General features: G+C 42.4%; 1 protein-coding gene across 7 annotated transcripts in view; it reads left to right on the top strand.

Annotated features, from left to right (window-relative positions):
• The window catches only part of cntn5 (contactin 5), a 129,181-nt gene that overhangs the window by 25,828 nt on the left and 81,539 nt on the right, over positions 1 to 21,814 (top strand). For 3 of the 7 annotated variants that reach the window (XM_061828054.1, XM_061828052.1, XM_061828053.1), the window contains exons 2-3: positions 4,889 to 5,007; positions 15,949 to 16,161. In XM_061828054.1, the coding sequence (XP_061684038.1) occupies positions 4,953 to 5,007; positions 15,949 to 16,161 (268 nt within the window). In that variant the 5' untranslated portion in view covers positions 4,889 to 4,952. Of the gene's footprint in view, positions 1 to 4,888; positions 5,008 to 11,574; positions 11,650 to 11,697; positions 11,839 to 12,000; positions 12,029 to 15,948; positions 16,162 to 16,256; positions 16,338 to 21,814 lie in introns of those variants that run through there. The other 4 variants (XM_061828056.1, XM_061828055.1, XM_061828057.1 and 1 more) reach the window with 4 other exon arrangements.

Here is a 21,814-nt window from a genome sequence, read left to right as displayed (position 1 = left end):
ATTTGGTGAAATAAAGGATAAAGGTTCAGATTCACAAATTTCGATAGAGTATGTTTAAAAATAATGAATACATTAGTAATTAATTAAATTTGAGAGCATTTTCAAAAGTTCCCACTGAATAAAGGATGTCAATGCCGACTTTGACAAATACAGTATACAGATGGAGCGTATTTATAAAGGTTATTTATGAAGTAACCCTGATATCAGGACTGTGTGGCTGTGGTGGTGGTCTAATGAATGAATTTGAAAGCTTTTCTTGGAAAATGTTTTAAAATATTGGGCTCAGTTATGGGAGGCGGCTGTTGGGTTGGGTTGGGCGCAGGGAGTTTTGAATCTATGGTGGTTTTTGATGAAGATTAGGGAGTAATGTGAGTGTTATTGTTTTGAGGAGAGTTTGCGAGTCGTTTGGCACGGTCGTGTAAAGGTCCCACCCAGAAATGCCCCCCCCTCCCCAACCGCCCTACACTCTGCGCAAGTCACAAAATCCAAAAACCGCCAGTGCTGGAGCAAAATGTGCTGGCCAGTTGTCTGAGGGTGCTTTTTGCTGCATCTGGCAAAATATATTCTTGAATCTCACTCAGTAATTGGAAGCCTTTCTTGCCAAACAAAGAAAGCTGTCCAAATTAATAACCGCATGATCCGAACAAACCTTGTTGGTCAGCACAGGAGTGTAATTTCTCAAAATTCACGAGGTCACATCAAAACCACTCAAGCGGGTATCTTATTCTTCCTCTTCGCTGTGACGCCTATTAAACGAATCACTGGGATGTTTCGTTTTTTTTTTTTTTGTTTTGTTTTTTTTTTTTTTTCCCCCCCATGCTTCTGAAGTTTCTCTCCCTCAGTTTTATAGATTTTTATTCAAACGGGTCAGTGGTTCCAAACATGGCCGACCGAGGCTGTGGAAACAAAGAGCGAGAAGGCATCAAATAAAACAAGCATAAAGAAGTAGAAGGAGCTTTTGAGGATTCACCCTCTACGTAAGAGTCAATGTGTAGACAGAGGTTTGGACAATCGGGTGTTGAGTGACGGTGTGTTTTATTCATGGGCAGCGAGCGCTGATCTTCCACCGCCGTCAAGGAGCAAGGCAGGCACACTAACTAGCCCAACAGTTGTCGGCTCGGCTGTGATTTATTACACGGCCAGAGAGCGTCACCTCGGCCTCGGCTCTTTTCTTTCCACCTTTCTGGAGACACGATTGGATGAAACTGAGGGCAATTTTTTCCGAATGAATGGAACGTCGAGCATCGCGAAGGAGTGACGACCCGGGGCCGAAAGACGCGTGGGCCGCCTCGTTGGGGTGCTCGTGACTTCAATTGGATTCTGAAAAATAAAAAATGACATCATTAAGATAACATGCAGATATGTTGGAGAAAGAAGAATTGGATTAAGGTCCAACATTTAGATTGTGTTGTGTTGTCACTTGGTTCCATCGTATGTTCCAGTACCGAACATATTGGGCAAGGCAGCAATTCCACATTTGTATGCCGTGCGAGATATTATCAGGTGTTCTACATGAAATTATGCAATTAAATTGAATTGGTCTCAAAATTGTTAATTTAGTACAAAGCTCTATTGATGCCAGCCACATATAGTGACAAGCTTTTTGCTATACACAAATACATGAAAAGATTTAGAAATCAAATGGAAACAATATTTGTCTATATGATACTGTAATTTCTGGCCTATTAGCCGCGACTTTTTTCATGCACTTTTAACCCTGCAGTTTTTGTGGTGATTCAGCTAATTTGTGTATTTTTTCTAACGGCCTCAAGGGGGCACCCGAGCAGAAAAGGTAGGAGGGACACCGGTGGAATATATGTCCCGAGGAAGTGACTTTTACCGGTATGTTGTTTTTTTTTTCGTTTCCGGCCCTGTTAGCGCTGTGCGAGCCTGTTGCTTCCGTGTTACTGCCGTGTCTTGGTGATTTTTACTCGTATGTTTTTTTTTTAACTGGCCCTGTTAGTGTGGCGCTAATGCTAGCACAGCGCTCGTGTGTTGCTGCTGTATTACTGCCATGTCTCAGTGATTTAGGTATGTTTTTTTTTTTAACCGCCTTGTTATTTCTGTCCTACTGTGTTGCTATGGATGTTTTTTTTTTTTTTACCAGCCCAGTTCGTGCTACCGTGTTGTTGCTATGTTAAGATAAGCTACGGTATTAAAGCTTTGAAAACTCTTTCTCTGTACCATCTTTCTTTGTAAATATCTCATGTTTCATCGTGGGTTTCAATGTGGACACTTGCGGCTTTTACACAGGTGCGGCTTATGTATGTACCATATGGTATTTCCTTTCCAAACGTACTGTGTGAGGCTTATAATCAGGTGCGCTCTGTCGGTCGGAAATTACGGTAATAAGTGAGTAAATATAATTCATTTTACCACGAAGTCATTTGCCTAATCACCCTTAAATAGCAGGTTGTCATATAGCATTTTTTTCATAATTGCCCGTGTATATATATATATATATATATATATATATATATATATATATAATATAATGAATCTGTTTGTGTGTAATGTGTTTTTGTTACTCAATGTGTACTTAAATGTATACTTAAAAACAAGGTACGTACCCAAGCTTTTAGTGTATCGTTACAAGCTTAGTACGCAATAATAAGTCATCGAGTCAGTGTAATACAGCGAGGTACGACTCGAAGCAGGACGGGGGACAATTGAAACAAATAATTCAAGGGCTACTATCGCTATCTGTGTGATTGCTACCCAAGCATCCGAGACAGAAGTAGAGCAGTGCGGCACTCGGGGAGGAAAAGGGGAAGGGGGGTGGCGAGGAGGTGAGGCCGGCTCTCTGCTTCCATAAATGATAAATGCGGAACGACTCCTGCTGGATGTGGACATGCTTCCCTCGACCCTCGGTTTCGTCTTAATGATCCCAATCACGATGCAAGGGAGAAGAGAGCCCGCACTGGACAGCGGTGGAGAGACTCTGGCGAGAGAGAGCACCAGAAATAGTAAATATGTCGGACTTAATCAGAAATAAACACAGACTGCGACAGAAATGATTGGCAAAAAAAGGTCAACGGTGTCCGGGAAACAATACCTAATCTGTACCCGTGTTGTGATTGCAAAATTGCCTCAATCTTTTCCACCTCACCCAAGGATGTTGTGCTATTTTAGTGCAAAAGGGCAAAAGGTTTGTTTGGATAGCTGATTTTCATGGCGTTGCATTTTGGTATCACGTTTTGATGTGATTGATTTGGACCAAATGTGGGGCAGTGGCCCACCTGGAGTGCAGCCAGGAGGACCCTGCGAGTCGAGCCTTGGAGGAGGTCTGAGCCCAACTGAATACTGAAATATCAAGCACAGAGGAGGTTCGCTTATGGCATTGGGCTGCTTTGCCCGTATTTGGCTCACGGTCTGCTTGCGGGGTGCATTGAAATAGCAATACTACCAAGTAGGGGCCTTACTTGTGTGGCCTAAAATTTATTTCAGAGTATAAACTGAATCCCTGAAAGGACTTAAAGGAACTTTGGTAAGAAAGAATGAAGGACATTTTACTTACGTATGCACATATTGTCATGCATACAATTGTACATAAGACAACAATCAATTAATCTAGTACCAGGGCAAAAGTACAACAAAAATTAAACAGTCTTCTTTTCCAAGCTTTAAAAATAAAATCCGCCTTTTAGTATTTTCCTCATCTGACTAATAAAACATCAGGGAAGATAATAACGTTCTCTAATATCATTTTACTCTCTTACATCATAAAATAGGCGTACAATAAAAGAGAAAATGAGATTGACTGTCAACGCCATTCAAGTCGCACAATCTATTGTCAGATGTGCTTGGAGCTGTTTTCATACTGAAGCAATACAAAGAACAAGCGTTATTGTGATTGGTCAGTATAGTCGAAATCCATCCCCGCGGCAAAGCTCACAGGTTACGACACATCCCAGATATCCTTTCTGTGCGTCCAAACATTCTGGCATGAATTGAGCTGCCTAGTGTCAGAAATCTTGAAACTTCAAGGAGGTGAATCTTCATTCACAGCTTTGCTGCACCCGGCACAGGGTTGTCTATCATTTGTTTGCTAGATATGATGACATTTCGAGACTATTGAGGCATTCCGGAGCGAAATGTGTTGCCCAGTCTCGGGAAGATAGAAACTCGTTGGAAGTTTCATTATCTTAAGTGGACTAATTTGCATCTTGAATCTGTGCTGCGCATGATACAGTATCAAGCCTGTCAAGCCATTCTGCAGTCAAAAATGCTTTCAAGTGTCATAGAGTGAGGAAGCTCAGTTACACTTTGGAAAACGGGGTGCTTTGTTGCATCCGGCATACCGTTTCTTGAATCTTTGCATAGTGCAGTAAAATTCCAAACTGTCATATTCTTCCAAGGATCAGGACGCTTGAAGCTCAGAGAAGACGCGCTTTTGTTACGGGGCTACTTTAGCACGTCTGTGGTGTCTTCAATCGGTGCTGGATGTGACGACGTTTCCACTCTGTCAAGGCTTTCTCACGGTTTATTCCCCGACTCCCGTCTTATATGATTCATCCATCCATTTTCTTCGCTGCTTATCCTCACAAGGGTTGCAGGGAGCGCTGGAGCCTATCACAACTGTCAGCGGGATGAACTGGTTGCCAGCCAATCAGAGATCACATGGGGACAAACAGCCGCACTCGGAATCACACCTAGGGGCAATTTAGAGTGTCCAATCAATGTTGCATGTTTTTGGGATGTGGGAGGAAACCGGAGTGCCCGGAGAAGGTCCACGCAGGCGGGTCCAGGATTAAACCCGGGTCCGCAGAACTTTGAGGCCAACGCTTTACCAGCGGCTCCACCGTGCCGTCCTCTTATATGATTACGCTGGTGACAAGCAGCGTTGCGTATTGTTTACCGTGTTGTCATTTTCTGTGATTATTTACAGGCGGAGCTTTAATGAAGAAGCAGAGCTGCTGACCTTCTAGCTGAAGGGACCCTTCTCAACAAGTATGGGGTCACCATGGAAACCAATCCTCCTCCTCTCTGTCATCAGTGGCCTTTCAGGTAAGGAAGAGGGTCACCGTCGTCACGCCATATAATCTTGTATGAGAAGGGAAGCGCAGCGTGTTGACGTTTTCCGGCTCTGAGATTCTCCAGCGATGGCATGTCGTATGCGAATGCTTTTATTTATTTATTTTTCCCAGGGGTGTGGGGTTTGGGGGGGTTAGTGGCCCTTCATGTGTGTACGTCTGAGTGCTAAGAAGAAAATTGCATATTACATATTTACATGTATATGAAGGGCAAAGAGAGGCGCTGCCTGAAATAGAAGCCGCATATATGGAGTCACATCATTATTGAAGTTTTGGGCATATTTCAAATCTGTTCTCAAAGAAACCTTTTCTATATGCAAACATATCTCATATAAACATGGCAGAAAAGTTCATCTACTTAAATTAAATCCATGGGAAAATACTTTCCAAAAGGGCAATTTCTGTCCATTTTCTACACAGTCAAAAATTTCCATTTTTAAATATTTCTGGCACAATACGCTGTTTTAATCATACTTTTATTTTTTTAAAATGATTTTAATCATGTAAATCACATTGAGTTACCTCGTGAATGAAATGCACTTTAGTAATAAGTAATTTTTTTTTCAGGTGTGAAGTATAACCAAACTCAAACTTCATCCCCCAATGTACATAGTCAAAAATACTGAAAAAATATCGATACTGTAGACTTTGCCTTAATATTTTTCTGTTAATTCATTTATTTTATTTATTATTTTTGTTGTTTCTATGTACAGTTAAATGATATTGCTCTCTCCTGCTATAATATACAGTAAGTAGTCCTACAAATACCTACACGTACAAATTCATTTTCGAATCTCTGACTATTTTTACACGTATGAAATAAGTGATGAAAAATGATTTCATCTAATATCTATTCAAATCATGAAATTATCAATAAATCAGCAGGAATTTTTTGCTCTGACCTGCAGCTTCGCTGAGTTTTCTCTCTGGAAGAGCGCCGATAAGAAACGTTTGCCATCGGAATCGATACTGACCTGAGCTAAAATCTTGAATACTGTACCATTCAAAAATCAACCAAAGACTTGCTATGACGGGGGGGTTGATTTGTCAATGTATAACTGAAAGTACATTTACTGGTTTGACTTTTGGCCTCAGCTACCTGCAAGAAAATCAATCGGATTCTTGCTTGAAGGTAGCGGCATTGACAACTCGCAATTGGTAAAGAATGGAATAGAATAAAGTTAACGAATTGACTTTTGCATGTTTTTGTTATTGAAAACGTGACTCCCTTGGGAAGCATTGATCCGCTTCGCAGGACTCTGCCGTTCTGTACGCGGGAGAAGAAAAGCAAAACCATGGATTTTTTTTTTTTTTTTGGGGGGGGGGTCAGCTTCAGCTTGTCAGAGGAGTTGAAACGCCATTTTTAAATGTAATGCAAAGAATGTACTGAGTCTTTTTGCTAATGATTTCTAGTTTAAATCCATACATTTTTATTACGGTTTTCTTAGTTAATGTAAATGAAAGTAATTTGGAAATAATCTTAACTTCTGTTTTTTTAGAGGTCTCTTATGTAATTTCAACCCAGAACAACACAACACAAAGACAATCATTTTTATAGTCTAAAATTTTCACATCTGCTTCATTGTTCTAAGGACTGGGGTTCAAATCCCGTTTTCCCGAGTTTGCATGTCCTCCCCGCGCCTGCGTAGGTTTTCTCCGGGCAGTCCGCTTTCCTCCCACATCCCAAAAACTTGCATTCATTGTCGACTCTAAATTGCCCGTAGGTGTGAAAAGTTGTTTATGCGTGTCCTGTGATTGGATGGCACCCAGTTCAGGGTGTAGCCTCCCTCTCGCCGCTCCCACGACCCTTGTGAGGATAAGCGGCTCAGAAAATGGATGGATGGATGGATACCTCCTGGACACGTGGGGACCTACATGCCAATAAAGCGTCCCGGTGTATATTCTCATGTATCGCGGTCGTTTTATTCTCGGCTATAAATGGATTGCAACTGGACTTTTCTGGTTGTCTTAGAAAATCTTTTTCCCTCCCATCCATCCCAGTAGACTTCATCAGATCATGCAGGACAGCCTCAGGCTAGTCTGTCGCCTTTTTTTGTGTGTGTGTGCGTGTGTGTGTGGAGTATATTTTTTCCAAAATAGAACGGCACCTTGATTTAAAAGTGCCCCAATTGCCGAATCCCAATGACATTTAAGGGTACACACGCGGTAGTCATGTTTAATTGGCATTAGGGGGGTCCTTGTAAAAACTGCTCTCCCGGTAAGTGTCCCTGGTCTCCAAAAGTTTGAGGACCCGAGCTGTCGCGAATGGGAAAAGCGGCGCCTTTTGTGCTGAATTTAGCACCGGCAGCTGTCACAAAGGCGCGATGGGCTTCAGCTTGCCACTTATACACCCACGGGGGTGTAATTCTGCCTTTTATGCGCGGTGATACTTTTGACACGACGGCTCGTGTAATGGATTATTGCCCCATTGTTCTTTGGGAACATTCTCAAAGATGGCCACTTTTGAGGACAACCGTGCCCGTGTTGCTTCCGTTCCTTATTCTAATTTGACTCCCTCTCTCGGCTATCTGGTCCTTTTTCCATTCCTACAGATAAGCGCGCGGCGGCAGCGGCGAGGGAGGAAGGGAGGGCAGCGTGCGGCTCTCATGTTTAAAAAGTGGGCCGGCGAGGAGGCTGCGACATCAGGGCCATTTTCTTCTCTCCGCTCTCGCCCGATGCTGATTGAAGCGCAGTGTCGAGTGTAGAACTGTAATTCAGCTGTCCCTCGGAGGTGTCTCCATCTCAAAGAAGTGGGTTCCGGGGAATAGCGATGCCTTGCACCGCATAGGTGATGCATGAGGCCACTTTGACCAAGGGCGAAGGTGTCATTTGCCACAAATATGCTTTGGGAAAATGGATGGATTTGGGCGTACGAAACGTGAAATGAGATGGACTCTGAACTGCAGATACACCCGTAAAAACAAAAGAGATCCAATATCGTATCGTTCTTATTGTTATTGCTGCATTGTACAGTAGATTCCATTTTTCCTTTATCGTTTGGATAGCTGTTCTTTTTTTATTGCATATGACTAGAAATGCTCTGGCTGACTCCTCTTTGCTGTCTGGTAAGTCTTTACTCATTAGTTCACAGGTGTCAAACTCAAGGGCCGGGGGGGGCCAGATCTGGCCCGCGAAGCCAAATCTAGAGTGTCAATTTCCATGATTCTTGTAGAAATCTTTATCAAAATTTCAAATTGTCATATATCATAACTGATAAAGTTGAGATAATACAAACATTTCTGTGTTACCAAACGTGAATAGTTGAAAAACTCATTACCCTGGATTTCTGATTCCAAAACTAGTTCATAAATTGATGATGTAAATATGATGAGACGACTAAATATTTTTGTTCCACAGTCATAACGGCCCTCTGAGGGAAACCGGAACAACAAAATGTCCCACGAGAAAAATGAGTTTGACACCCCTGCATTAGTTTAAAAAAGGGTGAATATTGTCATGGGTATTTGTGGTTTTGGGACACTTTGAACATCGGTTTATTAAACCAACGTAAGGGTGGCTGATTTTTGTCTTCCCTCTTGAGTCTTGTTTGTTGGTTTATTAAACCAAGGTGACAGTACTGTAGTCAACTTTTGTCATCACTGCCTTGTGAGTCTTTACTTGTTGGTCTGTTCAGCTGAAGTCTTCTTCTTTTCCTTTCGGCTTGTCCCATTAGGGGTCGCTACATCTTAGCCTATCTCGTGCATCCTCCTCTCTAACACCCACATGTCCTCATGTCATCCCTCATGTCATCGCTCACGTCAACCTTTTCTTTGGTCTTCCTCTCACTCTTTTGCATGGCAGCTCCATCCTTAGCACCCTTCTACCAATTTGCTCAGTCTTTCACCTCCGAACATGCCCAAACCTCGCTCGAACCTCGTCTCCAAAACATCCAACTTTGACTGTCCCTTCAACGAGCTAATTTCTAATCCTATCCAACCTTCTCACTCCAAAAGAGAACCTCAACATCTTCATTTCTGCCACCTCCAGTTCTGCTTCCTGTTGTCTCTCTGTTCAGCCAAAGTAAGGGTGATCAATTCTTAACTACGCTTCGCTTGTGAAGCTAAGAATCAGAATCAGCTTCATTGGCCAAGTGTGTAAAAACACACGGGAATTTCTCTCCGGCAGTCGGTGCAGTAAACTTTTGTTGTCGGTGTCTTGTGAGAAATTTAATCAAAACAAAGTAAGGGGAGTTGACCTACAGAGCCGTCTTGTAGGTTGTTGCTTTTCGGTTTCAAAAACTAAGGAATGAGCCTGTGACTTTAGTTTTCCCTCTTGAGTGTTGGTTGTTGGTTTATTATAACCAAATGAGAGTGGATTACTTATGTCTTTGCTGTCTTCTTCTTCTTCTTTTTTCGGCTTGTCCCGTTAGGGGTCGCCACAGCGTGTCATCACAGATGAACGCATATTTGTTTGGCACAGTTTTACGCCAGGGCCAAACCCGCTTAGCTTCCAAAACTGACCAGATCGGACATTCTCTGGGTAGCATCGCCGTAAGCCTTTTGTTTTTGCTGTATTGTGAGAAATTGCTTGTCAGAAGTCACCAAAGCAACGTCGGTCGACTTCACTGTCTTTGCTTCCCAGTTTTTTAAAACAAAGTGAGCGTAGGCAACATGTAGCTTTGCAATTTTTCTTCATGGCTTTGGCAGGCCACATAACATGATGTGGCGGTGCTGGATGTGGCCCTCAGGCCTTCAGTTCGACATCTCTGTATTATTGGAAAAGGGTGATCTAGGTCCATGTTCATTTCTTTTTCATAACCGGTATATTGTCATCTTCTCAGTGTTTGAATCTTTACCTGAGGATTAAAAACTTTCCTCCCCACTCCCAACACCTAAGCATCCTGACTGTATGGGGACTATTTTTGGGCACACCATTAGGGAGTGGTGGCCTTCCTCCAACTGGCAGGCGTTCCCTTGTACTCACAACTTGAGCCCAGGACATAAAACCAGCTTTGGATTTGGAATTTGACATTTTTGTTGAGTCTGTGAGCTGATGCCAGTGCTCGTTAAAAGGATGTTTTCATGAGCCACACAGCCTGCAGGCAATTAGAAAATGCTGCAGACATGAAGTGAATATTACGGCAGGTGCTGCAGTGCTTGTATGACGCGCGGGAAAATAGTTCTACATTCAAACGCTTCAAACGTATGAAGTTCAAAATGAAAGTCTTGGAAAAATGAAATACGGGGGAAGAATCACTCTCGATTTGTTTTTTAGCTGAACAAAATAGGAGTGAAACTTGTTTGTCTTCGTGTGAGTAGGTTGAAAGCAACGTAAAGCCTTGTATGCATATTAAAAGAATGTTGAGGAGGAAATAATATCTTGAATGTCTAATGAGTCTGCATGGAAGTCGACTACAACAAAGGGGGAGTGATGAACTTCTGTCGTCATCGTCTTGTGAGTCTTGCAAGTCAGATTATCAAAGTAAAGTTGGTCAACTTTCATATGTGGGATTTTGCGAGTACAATAATATAATTGTCTTTCTTCTTTGCTGTTTTGTAAGTCTTTGCACGTTGGTTTATGTAATCAAAATTTTGGCATCAAACTTGTATTTTATGTCTTTAAAGCCTTTGCACGTCGTTGTCGCCATGGTAACGGACCGGGGACACGTTTTCTGTTCCCGCCTCCCTGACGCGATAAAGCCCATTGATTGTTTAAAAAAAAAAAAAAAAAAATGGGATACAGTAATATCATAATAATGAGTAAAGCAGTAGTCTGACATAGTGCAAACATGAAAGACCAAATTTGTCTTGTAGTCTGACCCGAGGCATTAATTAATCAATTAAAACATGTTTCCCCATGTTAAAAAATTCCTACTTGTGCGTTTTGATCGGCCTCATGAGCCCGCCTCTAAAGTAAAGATCCATCACTCGTGACCGGGGCAACCTTTACACAAACGTGACGTTCCCGTAACAAGCTTTCAGCGGGCAAGGAGCCGAGATGAAAATGAAAATGATTCACGGCCGGCCACTCTATGGAGGATATTTCACTGAATAAATGTACTCCAGCCTAATCAGCCTCAGTCAATAGAATCTCCCCCGTGAAGGTCTTCATTAATCTCACGCTCCGTCGACTAATCATTCTCGTCTGCCGAGGCCCCCGCGAGCCTCTCATGAACTTACTGTACATGATTCCCATTAGTTCTTTGCGCCCGATTCCGGATCTGCCACAGGTTGAGGCCCCTGTGTGACATCCCCGCCGTTGTGGTCCTCGGGTCTCCCCGATGCGCAATCTTGCCTCAGCCTCACCTCTCACCTTCACAGCTAATCTGCATGCTAAGTGTATTGCCTCGAGACCCTTTGGCATGGTTTGTCTTATGACGATGACCTTTTAGAGTGTAATCAAATGTGAGTTATATCCTGTGCTTACAAAAATACTCCTATGCTATACATAATTTACGTAATTACTATACGTAATTTCCGGCCTACAAGCCGCAACTTTTTTCAGACGGTTTCAACCCTGCATTTTTTCTAATGGCCACAAGGGGGCACTCGAGCGGAAAAGATAAGAATGAGACCGGTGGAATATATGTGCCGAGGAAGTGACTTTAACTGCCCCTGTTAGCGCTGTGCTAGCGTGTTGCTGCTGTGTTACTGACGTGTCTCAGTGATATTTACTGGTAAGTTTTATTTTAACCGGCCCTGTTAGCGTTAGCCCAAGTGCGGCGGTATTGTTAGCACTAGCTTTAGTGCGGCGCTAGCATTAGCATTAGCACTCGTGTTAAACTCTTTCTGCGTACCGTCATTCTTTGTAAATATCTCGTGTTTCAATGTGGGTTTCAACATGGGCACTTGAGGCTTTTACACAGGTGCGGCGTATGTATGTACCAAATGGTATTTCCTTTATAAATGTGCTCGGTGAGGCTTGTAACTAGGTGCGCTCTGTCGGTCGGGAATTACAGTATGTCTTGGGGTGGTGAACTTTCCATTAAAAGTAAGCAATTATGATCCATGCTTTTTCCACATTGTAGAAAATGGCTCTGTAGGCCAGGAATTACGGTAAGTACCCCTTTTTTTTAATATTAATATTAATTATTACCACATGTAATGTTTCCACTGAGAAGAAAAATTCACTGAACACGCTATTGAAAATTCGTTCGCATAGCTTTGGTAACCTTGTGAACTGACTAACAATAAACACTCACAAATTTTTAGAAAAAGAATGTTGAATCCTTAATCATACAAGTGCATTTGATTTTACCTCTTTATTTTTATTTTAACGTGGTATCAACGTCATCCTCTGTGAAATGGACAAAAGTAAAAAGACCATTTAAAGAGAAAAATAAAGTAAAAAGAAAAATACATAAGGAAAGCAAGAGTAAATGAAAAATGACAGTAATGGAGTACCTGCTCTTTGTTACTTCCCACCACTCTTGAAATGATAATCAGGGCAACATTGTTCAAGAAGATATCGTAAAGACCTTGTCTCTTCAACAATGGCCACCAAATGAAGCGGTGTGTCCTTTTTCTAACATATTCAGCATTTATTCGGTTTGTTCCCGCTTCTGAATGGTTCGGGATCGACGGGTTTGACAAGGGTCAAAGCTTTTATCAGATGAAGGTAACAGCCTTCGCGAGAGTAAGAGGATGTGGGCTTTAATAGAGCAACAAAAGATGGTATTCTTTTTTTTTTTCGACTGCGACGCATTGGGCAGGATTTAGCCTTAACCCGACTGCCATTCTTGCTGTGAATAAAGCAAATGACATTTTTTCCTACTTGGTTTCTCCAGGAACACAATGCCAGTGCTCTTGTTGCAGCAATAAGCTGCAATGTAATCCGTGGCAGATGTCAAAGTCTCGATTTATGAACAAAGTGATGCCATTTTAACGGCTTCTGGTTCATCTGGAATACTTTGCCTCGAAAAAATAAATTTGCACTACAAGTTTGTACAGCTTTAATATACCGTTGTTCCATTCACATATACACTTGTAATTTAACATTTTGCTGTACATTGCATTTGGATCTATGCAATGAACCTGCCGTCTGGATTGTTTTATTCAAGCAATACAGTGATAATAAACAAAGTGATGGTGATCTTTGCTGTCTTCTGAGTGTTTCTCTGTTGATTAATACAAATGGGCGAACAGCTAGTCTTGGAAAAATTTTGGAAGCCTAGGTCACTAAAACAAAGTCCCGGAAATCAATAAGTGTCTGTACTCCTTCTCGAGGGTTTGCGCATATGCTTATTGAAACAAAGTAAGGGCGATTTTATTTGTCTTCCCTGTCTTGTGGTTGTCTTTGCATCGGCCTAATGAACCAAAATAATTGCATTTGGCTTTTCTCTTCACCGTTTTAGGAATTCTTTGTACCCGTCGGCGAATTCAATCAAAGCGAAGGGCCGTCTACTTTCTTTTCTGTGTTGCAAATCTTTGCATGCTAATGTAATAAAACAAATTACAGGGGGTCCTTGGGTTGCGGACGAGTTCCGTTCATATGGTGGTTATGTAACTCTAATTTCAGTGTACCGTTTTTTCCACACTATAATGCGGTGCACCTTCAATGAATGGCCTATTTTAAAACTTTTTTCATATAAAAGGTGCACCGCATTATAAGGCGCATAGAATACACGTTACAGTTGAGGCTGGGGGTACGTTATGCATCCATCAGAGGGAGCTGCACTAAAGGCTCAATATTGATCCATATATAAGGCGCACCGGATTATAAGGCTCACCGTCAGCTTTTGAGAAAATTAAAGGCTTTAAGGTGCGGAAAATACGGTAAATCGGATTTCAGCATTAAAGACAGAATTTGTGTCAAAATATCAAAAATGGAAAAAAAACAAGAAATAATAACAACAAAAAATAATGATTAAAAAAACAAATAAATTAAAATAAATAAGATGTACTTGCAATTACTGCTGACAGAAAATACGGGCTTTGTCTTTGAAAATTGTCACCACGGTCGAAGCCCAGCTCTTTACCGATGTTCGTCGGTGTCTCACTTTTCTCCGATCTTTTTATGATCTTGAGCTTCACTTCCAGGGTAATGGATTTTCTTTTGGCATAGCTAAAAGACACGCCTTTCTTCTTTTGGGTCGTAATGTCGAAAGGGTGAAAGGGTGAAAAAATGCGACGATATTCCCGGCGCACAAACACGGATGAGCACTATGCACAATAGCAAGACAAAATGGTGGATGGAGGACGGGCGTTGTCAAGTCAAAAGGTTTTAAATTAAGACTGTTTTAACCTGAGAACTCCCTGTATAACCAATATAACCTTGTCTTTGGTTTCTTATTCATCTTTTTCATTTTATTACAACAAAATCAGGGAGATCAGCTTTTGACGTATTTGTCTTGAGTGGTTGTGAATCAACCTAATGAACCAGACTAAGAGCTTTTGGCTTTTGTACTGGCCCTTTTGAGATTATTTTCCTTTGTTCAAACATTACAAGACTTTTTTTTTTTTTTTTTTTGGGAGAAAGTAATTGCAACACCATTTTCTCTTTGCTGGCTTGTGATTATTTGCATGACTCTTTTAATGCCCCATATTTACCTTCTTTGTAGTTCTCGCTTCACCTCTTTTCCACCATAACTACTGTACATAATATATAGCATTTGAAATGAAATGATTACGTCTATGTGTAATCTCTTCAGTAGAAGCGGTGAGGCAGTCATCACATGCTGTGTTTTGTTGTTAGCTGCTGCCTCCCCGAGGGTTGTAAGATTTCTTCTTGGGTTGTGTTTGCATCCGGCTCAACCTCCTTACACAACTGTCACTGCACCCAGATTCTGAGCCGTTTGCATTTGTCCCCGAGCGTTCGGTGTTCTCCCGCTCATCAGCACCATCTGTGACTTTCCAGCTATTCTTCGAGGCGCGATAAACGCTGGCTTCCGACGGTGATTTGTTTCGCTTGTTAAATTTAAAGTGACAAAAATAACATGTTGGCACGCTACCGCTCGCGATTGAATTTCATTGCAATCAACAAAGTCGCACTGTGAGAGGTGTAAAACATGTCGCTCAGCATTATGTTTTATTCTTGAAAGATGCGATGCACGTTCGGCATTAGGGGGTCTATGTTCCTGGTTAGTGCGAATCTGGCGCGAGGTGTAGCTCGGCGAGTGGGCGGGTTAGACCCGGTTGTCTTCGTTTCGTGCACGGCCGTCGTCTTTAACAAAAGGGGCTGTCGGCGCTCGTGAGCGTAAACACAGACGATTTCATTCGCCGCCAGTCACCAGAGCCGGATTTCATTTGCATGGCACTGATGTGGCAAGAGACAACCTGATTAAATGCAGTATGAGCTGACCAGGGGGCATGAATCTGTCCCCCACCCATCCACAATCGGTCTGCGAGAAGATGGACTAGACCTGGTTTTGGTACTTTAGTTGTAAATGGGAGATCTGCGCTAGTGTGGGTGTCGTCACAGCTGGCTTCAAACCTATCCAATCCAAGCAGGTGATTGCAAGTGACCTTTTAAGAGCAGCGGAAATAGTCTGGCATGGACCAGTGGAAAAGGTGTCCGCAGCCCACGTGTGACTGCGGCATTTAACGTTGGCCCTATAGCCTTGTTTAAACGGAAATGAGCTGGTAAAAAAAAAAAAGCACTGACAAATTAAATGTCAATGGACCTCATTGATTTCTGTCCTCTTTGACGAACCATTACCACGCCCAACATGACCCCCAATATGTGGTTTGAAAAAAAAAAAAAACCATAATGATGACAATAACAATTATGCATTGAATGAATTGATTTCTACAATGGGCGGCACGGTGGATCAGCTGGTGCGTGGGTTTCCTCCGGGTACTCCGGTTTCCTCCCACATCCCAAAAACATGCAACATCAATTGGACACTTCAAATCGCCCCTCGGTGTCATTGTGACTGCGGCTGTTTGTCTCCATGTGCCTTGCGATTGGCTGGCAACCAGTTCAGGGTGTACCCCACCTTCCGTTGCCTGGATTAACGTTGCTTTCCTTCTTGCAGACTTGGCATGGGCGGTAGCAGCGCGGCCCATCTCGTACGCCACCGTGCTACGAATGAAAGCGGACAGCTCGCCGTCGCTGCTCAACCCCCGCGCACGACCCCGACAGCAACCCGACGGCGGGCTTGCGGCGTCGCCCGACTGGCCCGTCTTCGCCAGTCACCCGCATCCGGCGCTCAGCCTCCTCGGCTCTCAGGAGGACTACAGAAGTGAAGGTAGGCGATGCAAAGGTATTCCGCAAACAAACTAAGCAACCAATATACAGGAGCACTCTCACGAACCTCCGTTGCGGGGCTGTACCCAAATTCAGGACTCCCAAGACGAGGACATGATGGCGTAGTTTTATTCAAGCTGAGGTCATACACGGTGTAAGCGGTCCGAGAAGGCTGAGGTACAGAAACACTAGGCTAAGCAGGATCCAAAAGACATGCAGCGAGGTCTGATGACTTGGAGACAAACTAGGAACTAGGACTTGACTATGGAACATAAACTGAGACGGGACTAAACTGAGGTGGCACAGAATCACTGTGATGAGGATAGCTCAACAATACACTATTTTTAGTGGTGGAGATTCCTACTGTCAGTGAATGCAACTCACTAACTCAGGGCACAGTGAACTGGCAAATGCCAATGACAAAAACTCCAATTTAAGTACAATCCAATTACAGTCCCAATGTGAAACGGCCGTGATCAGTGACAGGTGTCACCGCCCAGAGCAGTGGCCACGCCCCTCTTGGCCGTTGTCCGGCCTGGCTCCTGACAAGCAACTTGGCTTGAATTTTCGAATGGAATCTTTCTGCCCCCAAAACACAATCATCGGGGGTCAGCGTGGACTGATGAAATTTTTGTGTCCCTGAAAACGGACCATAAATGAGTACCTATCCCTTTTCTCTAAGGCGTCGAATGTTGGGCGACCATTTAGCAGCAGCATATCTGAAGCTAACTCGTACTTCAAATTTTAGCTCATCACTCAAAACCCCCCAAAAATGTATAAAGGGCCAGGAGATGACTCGTAACACAACTTGTAAATTGGTGAACTTGTAAGTCTCGACAACGAGGTACAGGTACTCACTTGACACCAATTACTCATAGTGAAATCAACAAGTAATCGACACACCAACCATCTCCCCTCCAAAAAAAAAAAAAAAAGTTCTGTAATTGCCTATAGCAACAACAAGATGGCTGCAATGGACAACGTTTTGTGTGGTACACTGGCTCCCTCTAGTGGATTGTAGAATGCCCAAGTAAAGTTAAGTTTTCTTTTGGAGTTGAGAATATTTCAACTTTAATTTACTTTTAATATTATACTTTTTTTACATTAATGTGTGATACATTGTGACATCAACATTATTTAAATCTATTTTAATATATATATATATATATATATATATATATATATATATATATATTTAATATATGTAAGTGATGCTAATGCTAATGTTCCAACTGCATAATATTATAGTGGCATACAATAAATATTAAAATGTGCTTTTTAGGAATACCAATGACCCCTTTGGCTTACTACGTTACTATATTTTAATATTGCTCATGATGGTTTTATTTGTAGGGCTTTTTTTTAGATGTTTGGTGTAAAAATCTGAACCACTGCTTTAAGCGAAACTCCTCAGTTCACTTCAACATACATTCTTGACATCGAGCTGCCACCTGAAGGTGTCAAAGCACTACTTATGTCCAGATGAAACTCCTCAACACACATCAACCTACTTCCGAGGCACTAAGGGGGAGCCAGAGACACCGATACTTTTTCAGAGATTTCTTGGAAGTCAGGCCATTCATAAAGAGCAAAAAATTATTTTTTCAGTGAATATGTGACGAGCTAAACTCATGAATAGTGAGCTGCAAATATGCAGGGATTTATTGTCATGAACGTCGAGATACAAACAGGAAGTTCTAATCTCAAGGAGAGTTTTTGCATGCATCCCAACCTCTCCAAGTTGGCACCGTCGCCGTCATCATAGCTCCGCTGTAATGGGCTGGCCGCCAGGCTGGGATCCGCATGCGAATCCCTCTCATCCATCACGGACCCGTTCGGGTTGCAGCCTTCTCCGTGCCGCCGCTTGTCACCACGACAACCGGCCATTTGACGGATATCTTTGTCGGGATCGGTCCGAGCCTGGCCGGACGCACTCCATCATAAATCTCAGCGTCTGCCGTCGTAATTCATTTAGAGCGCTTATAATGACGCATCGATCCGTTAATGCAGAATTAATGCCATTCTACTCATTGTGTCTGGAGTGCTTAATTAACGGAAATGTGAAGTGTCTGCATAAAAGCAGACGGAAGTAGCTGATGATATCCTCTCACCGTGTTTTTTTTTTTTTTCTGCTCGTGTTTTATTCGACACGCCATCATGTACCTTTTAACAGCTTCTGGTGATTTTCCCCCTGCGTGAGTGACAGATGGCTGTGACACACACTTTAAAATGAGTTAAATGGCTTCAAGTGAGGCCAATTACTGAGTCGCAAGGTAGAGGGTAACATTGGCTCTCAGACTGGGATCCCTGAGTCGTACGCAAAGTCATTTTCAATGAATCGTCGAAAAAAAGTAAATACATACTGTACATTCTGTGCAATACGGGGAGTGGCACACCAGTAAAAAAAAAAAAAAAAAAAAACTTAACAGAGCAATGACTCCTTTCTAGCTTAGCTGTGCACCTATTTGTGAAATACTCCAAGTCTAAATCTGAATATTTTTTTCAAGCAAACGTCTTTTCCAGAATCTTAGGCATAATATTCAACCATCCATCAATGTTCTTAACCGCTTATCCTCACAAGGGTCGCGGGAGTGCTGGCGCCAGTCCCAACTTTCGACGGGGAGGAGGCAGGGTACACACTGAACTGGTTGCCAGCCAATCGCAGGGCACATGGAGACAAACACCCGCACTCACAATCAAACCTAGGGGCAATTTAGTGTCCAATTAATGTTGGATATTTTTGCAATGTGGAAGGAAACTGGAGTGCCTGGAGAAAACCCACACAGGCACGGGGAGAACATGCAAACTCCACACAGGCAGGGTCGGGATCAAACCTGGGTCCTCAGAACTGTGACGCCAACGCATTACCAGGTGATCCAACGTCCTGAAACAAGATATATTTGAACACAATTCATATTTGATGGTCAGCACGGTGGAGAGTGGTGACCACGTGTCTCACATGTCTGCAGTTCGGGTTTCCAATCTCTGCTTTGACCCTCCTTTGTAAACTTTTCATGTTCTATGGTGCTTATATGGGTCTTCCCTGGGTAGTCTTGCTTCCTTCTGCATTCCAAAAAAATCCATGTCAGGCTAATCAAAGATCGAGAATCGAGAATGTTTTTGGAATGTGGGAGGAAACCGGAGTGACTGGAGAAAACCCACGCAGGGACAGGGACATTATGCAAACTCCACACAGGTGTGTCCGGTATCGAACTCGGGACCTCAAAACTGTGAGCTGTGACGCTTTCCAGCTGATTGACCGTGCTGCCAGGCATAATATGAAAATACATTTTTATTTTTTTAAGTTGTTGAAATACTGAATGACTGAAAGACAAGCAATTTTCAAAATCATCATAATATAACTTTTGACTGACAAAACATGACTTTATTCGCATAACATTGCAAAAGTTACCCCCCCCCCAAAAAAAAAACTGCTATTATAACATTTAGATTTTTGTGTTGTGCCCGTTGTTTGCTATTTCAGTCCGTGACTTTTCCCCCCTTTCCTCCGTCGCCGAGCGCTTGCTCTCACGTGGGGCTCATTTGATTTTCTTCTCCAGCGGATCTCTACACGGCCACAACTACTGCCAACAACACCTCGAAACCTTATTAAACAGCGTCAAGCAGGACTGAGCGTTATTGTCTCTGTCACGACGTTTTCGATACAGCTCTTATATTGGATCTCAGCGGCTTGTATAGATGTGTCTGGTTAGTTTTAATTTTAGATAAAAAAAATCCTTGAAGCAAAAAAGGCAGAGATTAAGGATGATGGGAATGTTGTTGTATTCCCTGTGCTTGCTTCAAGGGTTTGTTATCATCTGTAAATACCTGTCACTGTGCCACTGACTATTTGCAGGACGAGCGCCCGACCGTTGATTTTTTTTCATTTTTTTTTCCCAGGCGGACGAATAAAAAAGCCTTGTCTGCTTTTTGTTGATTCCGCAAACATATCGCGGGGGGTGGGGGGGGGGAACTGAAATTGTGACAGTTTTTCAATGCAAACCCAATCCCTTGGCCGTCTCAAGTGGCTGCTCCGTGCTCTTATTCCGGCGTACGCACTTTAATGCAAAATGAAAATTGTGCTCAGAATGGCAAAACGGAATTTTTTATGTATCTCAAGGGGGAACGAGAGGGGTGCGGTGGCGTTCATTTACCACGTAGCAAGAAAAGAAGAAGAGCTTTGCGAGTGAGATTGGACCTCTGCAGAACATTAGACAGAATACCTCAAGCGTCTTCCTTTTGATTTTGCCTCAAATCGATAATGTGAAATCCCGCCGTGCAAATTAATCACTTGGTTGACCATTGAGAAGGAATAGATGCTTTGTTTGCTTTCAGCTCAATTATTTATCTCCTTTTCTAGTGTGTGAGATGTTGCCCAATGCAACAGGATTCTCTCCTGTGATGAAAGTCCTCCGGAATTTCCCGCATTTCCAGATTTTCTAATTCTCATGAAAATTCCTCCGGAAAATTGAAGAAAAATGGCCTAAAATTAATCCGGATATTAGTTGACAACATTGAACGAACACGCGTTTGAGTTCGTTGTTTTGCTTTCACGAGCGTAGCCATGTTGAGGCACTAACACGAGTAACAGTAACGCCCCTCCCCTCGCATTCTCATGACCTCGCCATATCTCGGAGATTTTGAAATATATATATTAAAGGCAACTGATTGTACTATTAGTATTACTAGAGCTATACCTAAGATAGTGAGCAATGTGGTTGAATGTATCAGTACAATGCAACATAACAAGTTTGAGACTTAAATGTTAATAGTAATTACTACAGCTTCAACTTCTTTAACATGTTTTGCTGTACGGTGTAGAAATTCTAGGATCTATTTTCGTCTATATTCTATATCTATACTATAATATGTATAATGTGGGGAAAAGGACAATTTTAGATTAGTCTTTTTACTGAATAATTTCACTTAATTCATTTGTATTGTGATAAGATGGCATATTTTAAGCATATTTTAATGACAAATGTGATTTTGTGCTATCCAGTGATAGGAGGACGGGGGGGGGGGATCTGGGCTTGGCCCTTGGGGAACCTCTGCCCAATTTTTTTTGATCAGGACTTAAAAAAATATACTTTAATTTTCGTCAGAATTTTGTTCACAGATATCGCCAGAATGCACCACAACCATCCATTTTTTAAAAAATTTCCCTGGGGGGCATGACCCCGGATCCCCCTAGTACTCGCATTTGTATTTTCAGGAATTTTCAGGAAAGTCTACTTTTATCTCGAAGTTTGAAGATTGGTTGAAAATGGTTAATTAAATTTTGGAAGGCAATTGGGGGGAAAGTGACCGCTTAAAACTTTGAGCGCAGCTTCAGCCACTTTCAATCTGACAAAATCAAGATGGATTTCTCTTTGAAAACATATCAAAAAGTCTTCCCTTTCCCTTTCAAGAATATTCACACCTACTTCCGCCGATGCGCTCACAATCACCACGGCTACCTTCACTAGCCGTTGTCCACGTGTGTGTTTACAGGGGCGAAAACAAACAAACAAACAACATTCAGGCCTTCTTTGAGTCCAAATGACACAGCATGCTAATTGCTAAGATTTTATTTTGAGGGCCTTTATTCATTTACCAGGGTTTATCTTTCTTCCACAACAAAATGCTCCTCTGGGCTGTGAAATGGGCTTTCC

This window comes from Syngnathoides biaculeatus, chromosome 8 (genome assembly GCF_019802595.1).
Source record: "Syngnathoides biaculeatus isolate LvHL_M chromosome 8, ASM1980259v1, whole genome shotgun sequence".
Taxonomy (NCBI): domain Eukaryota; kingdom Metazoa; phylum Chordata; class Actinopteri; order Syngnathiformes; family Syngnathidae; genus Syngnathoides; species Syngnathoides biaculeatus.
Note: the sequence above shows the minus strand (reverse complement) of the source record. Positions and strands in the feature narration are given on the sequence as shown.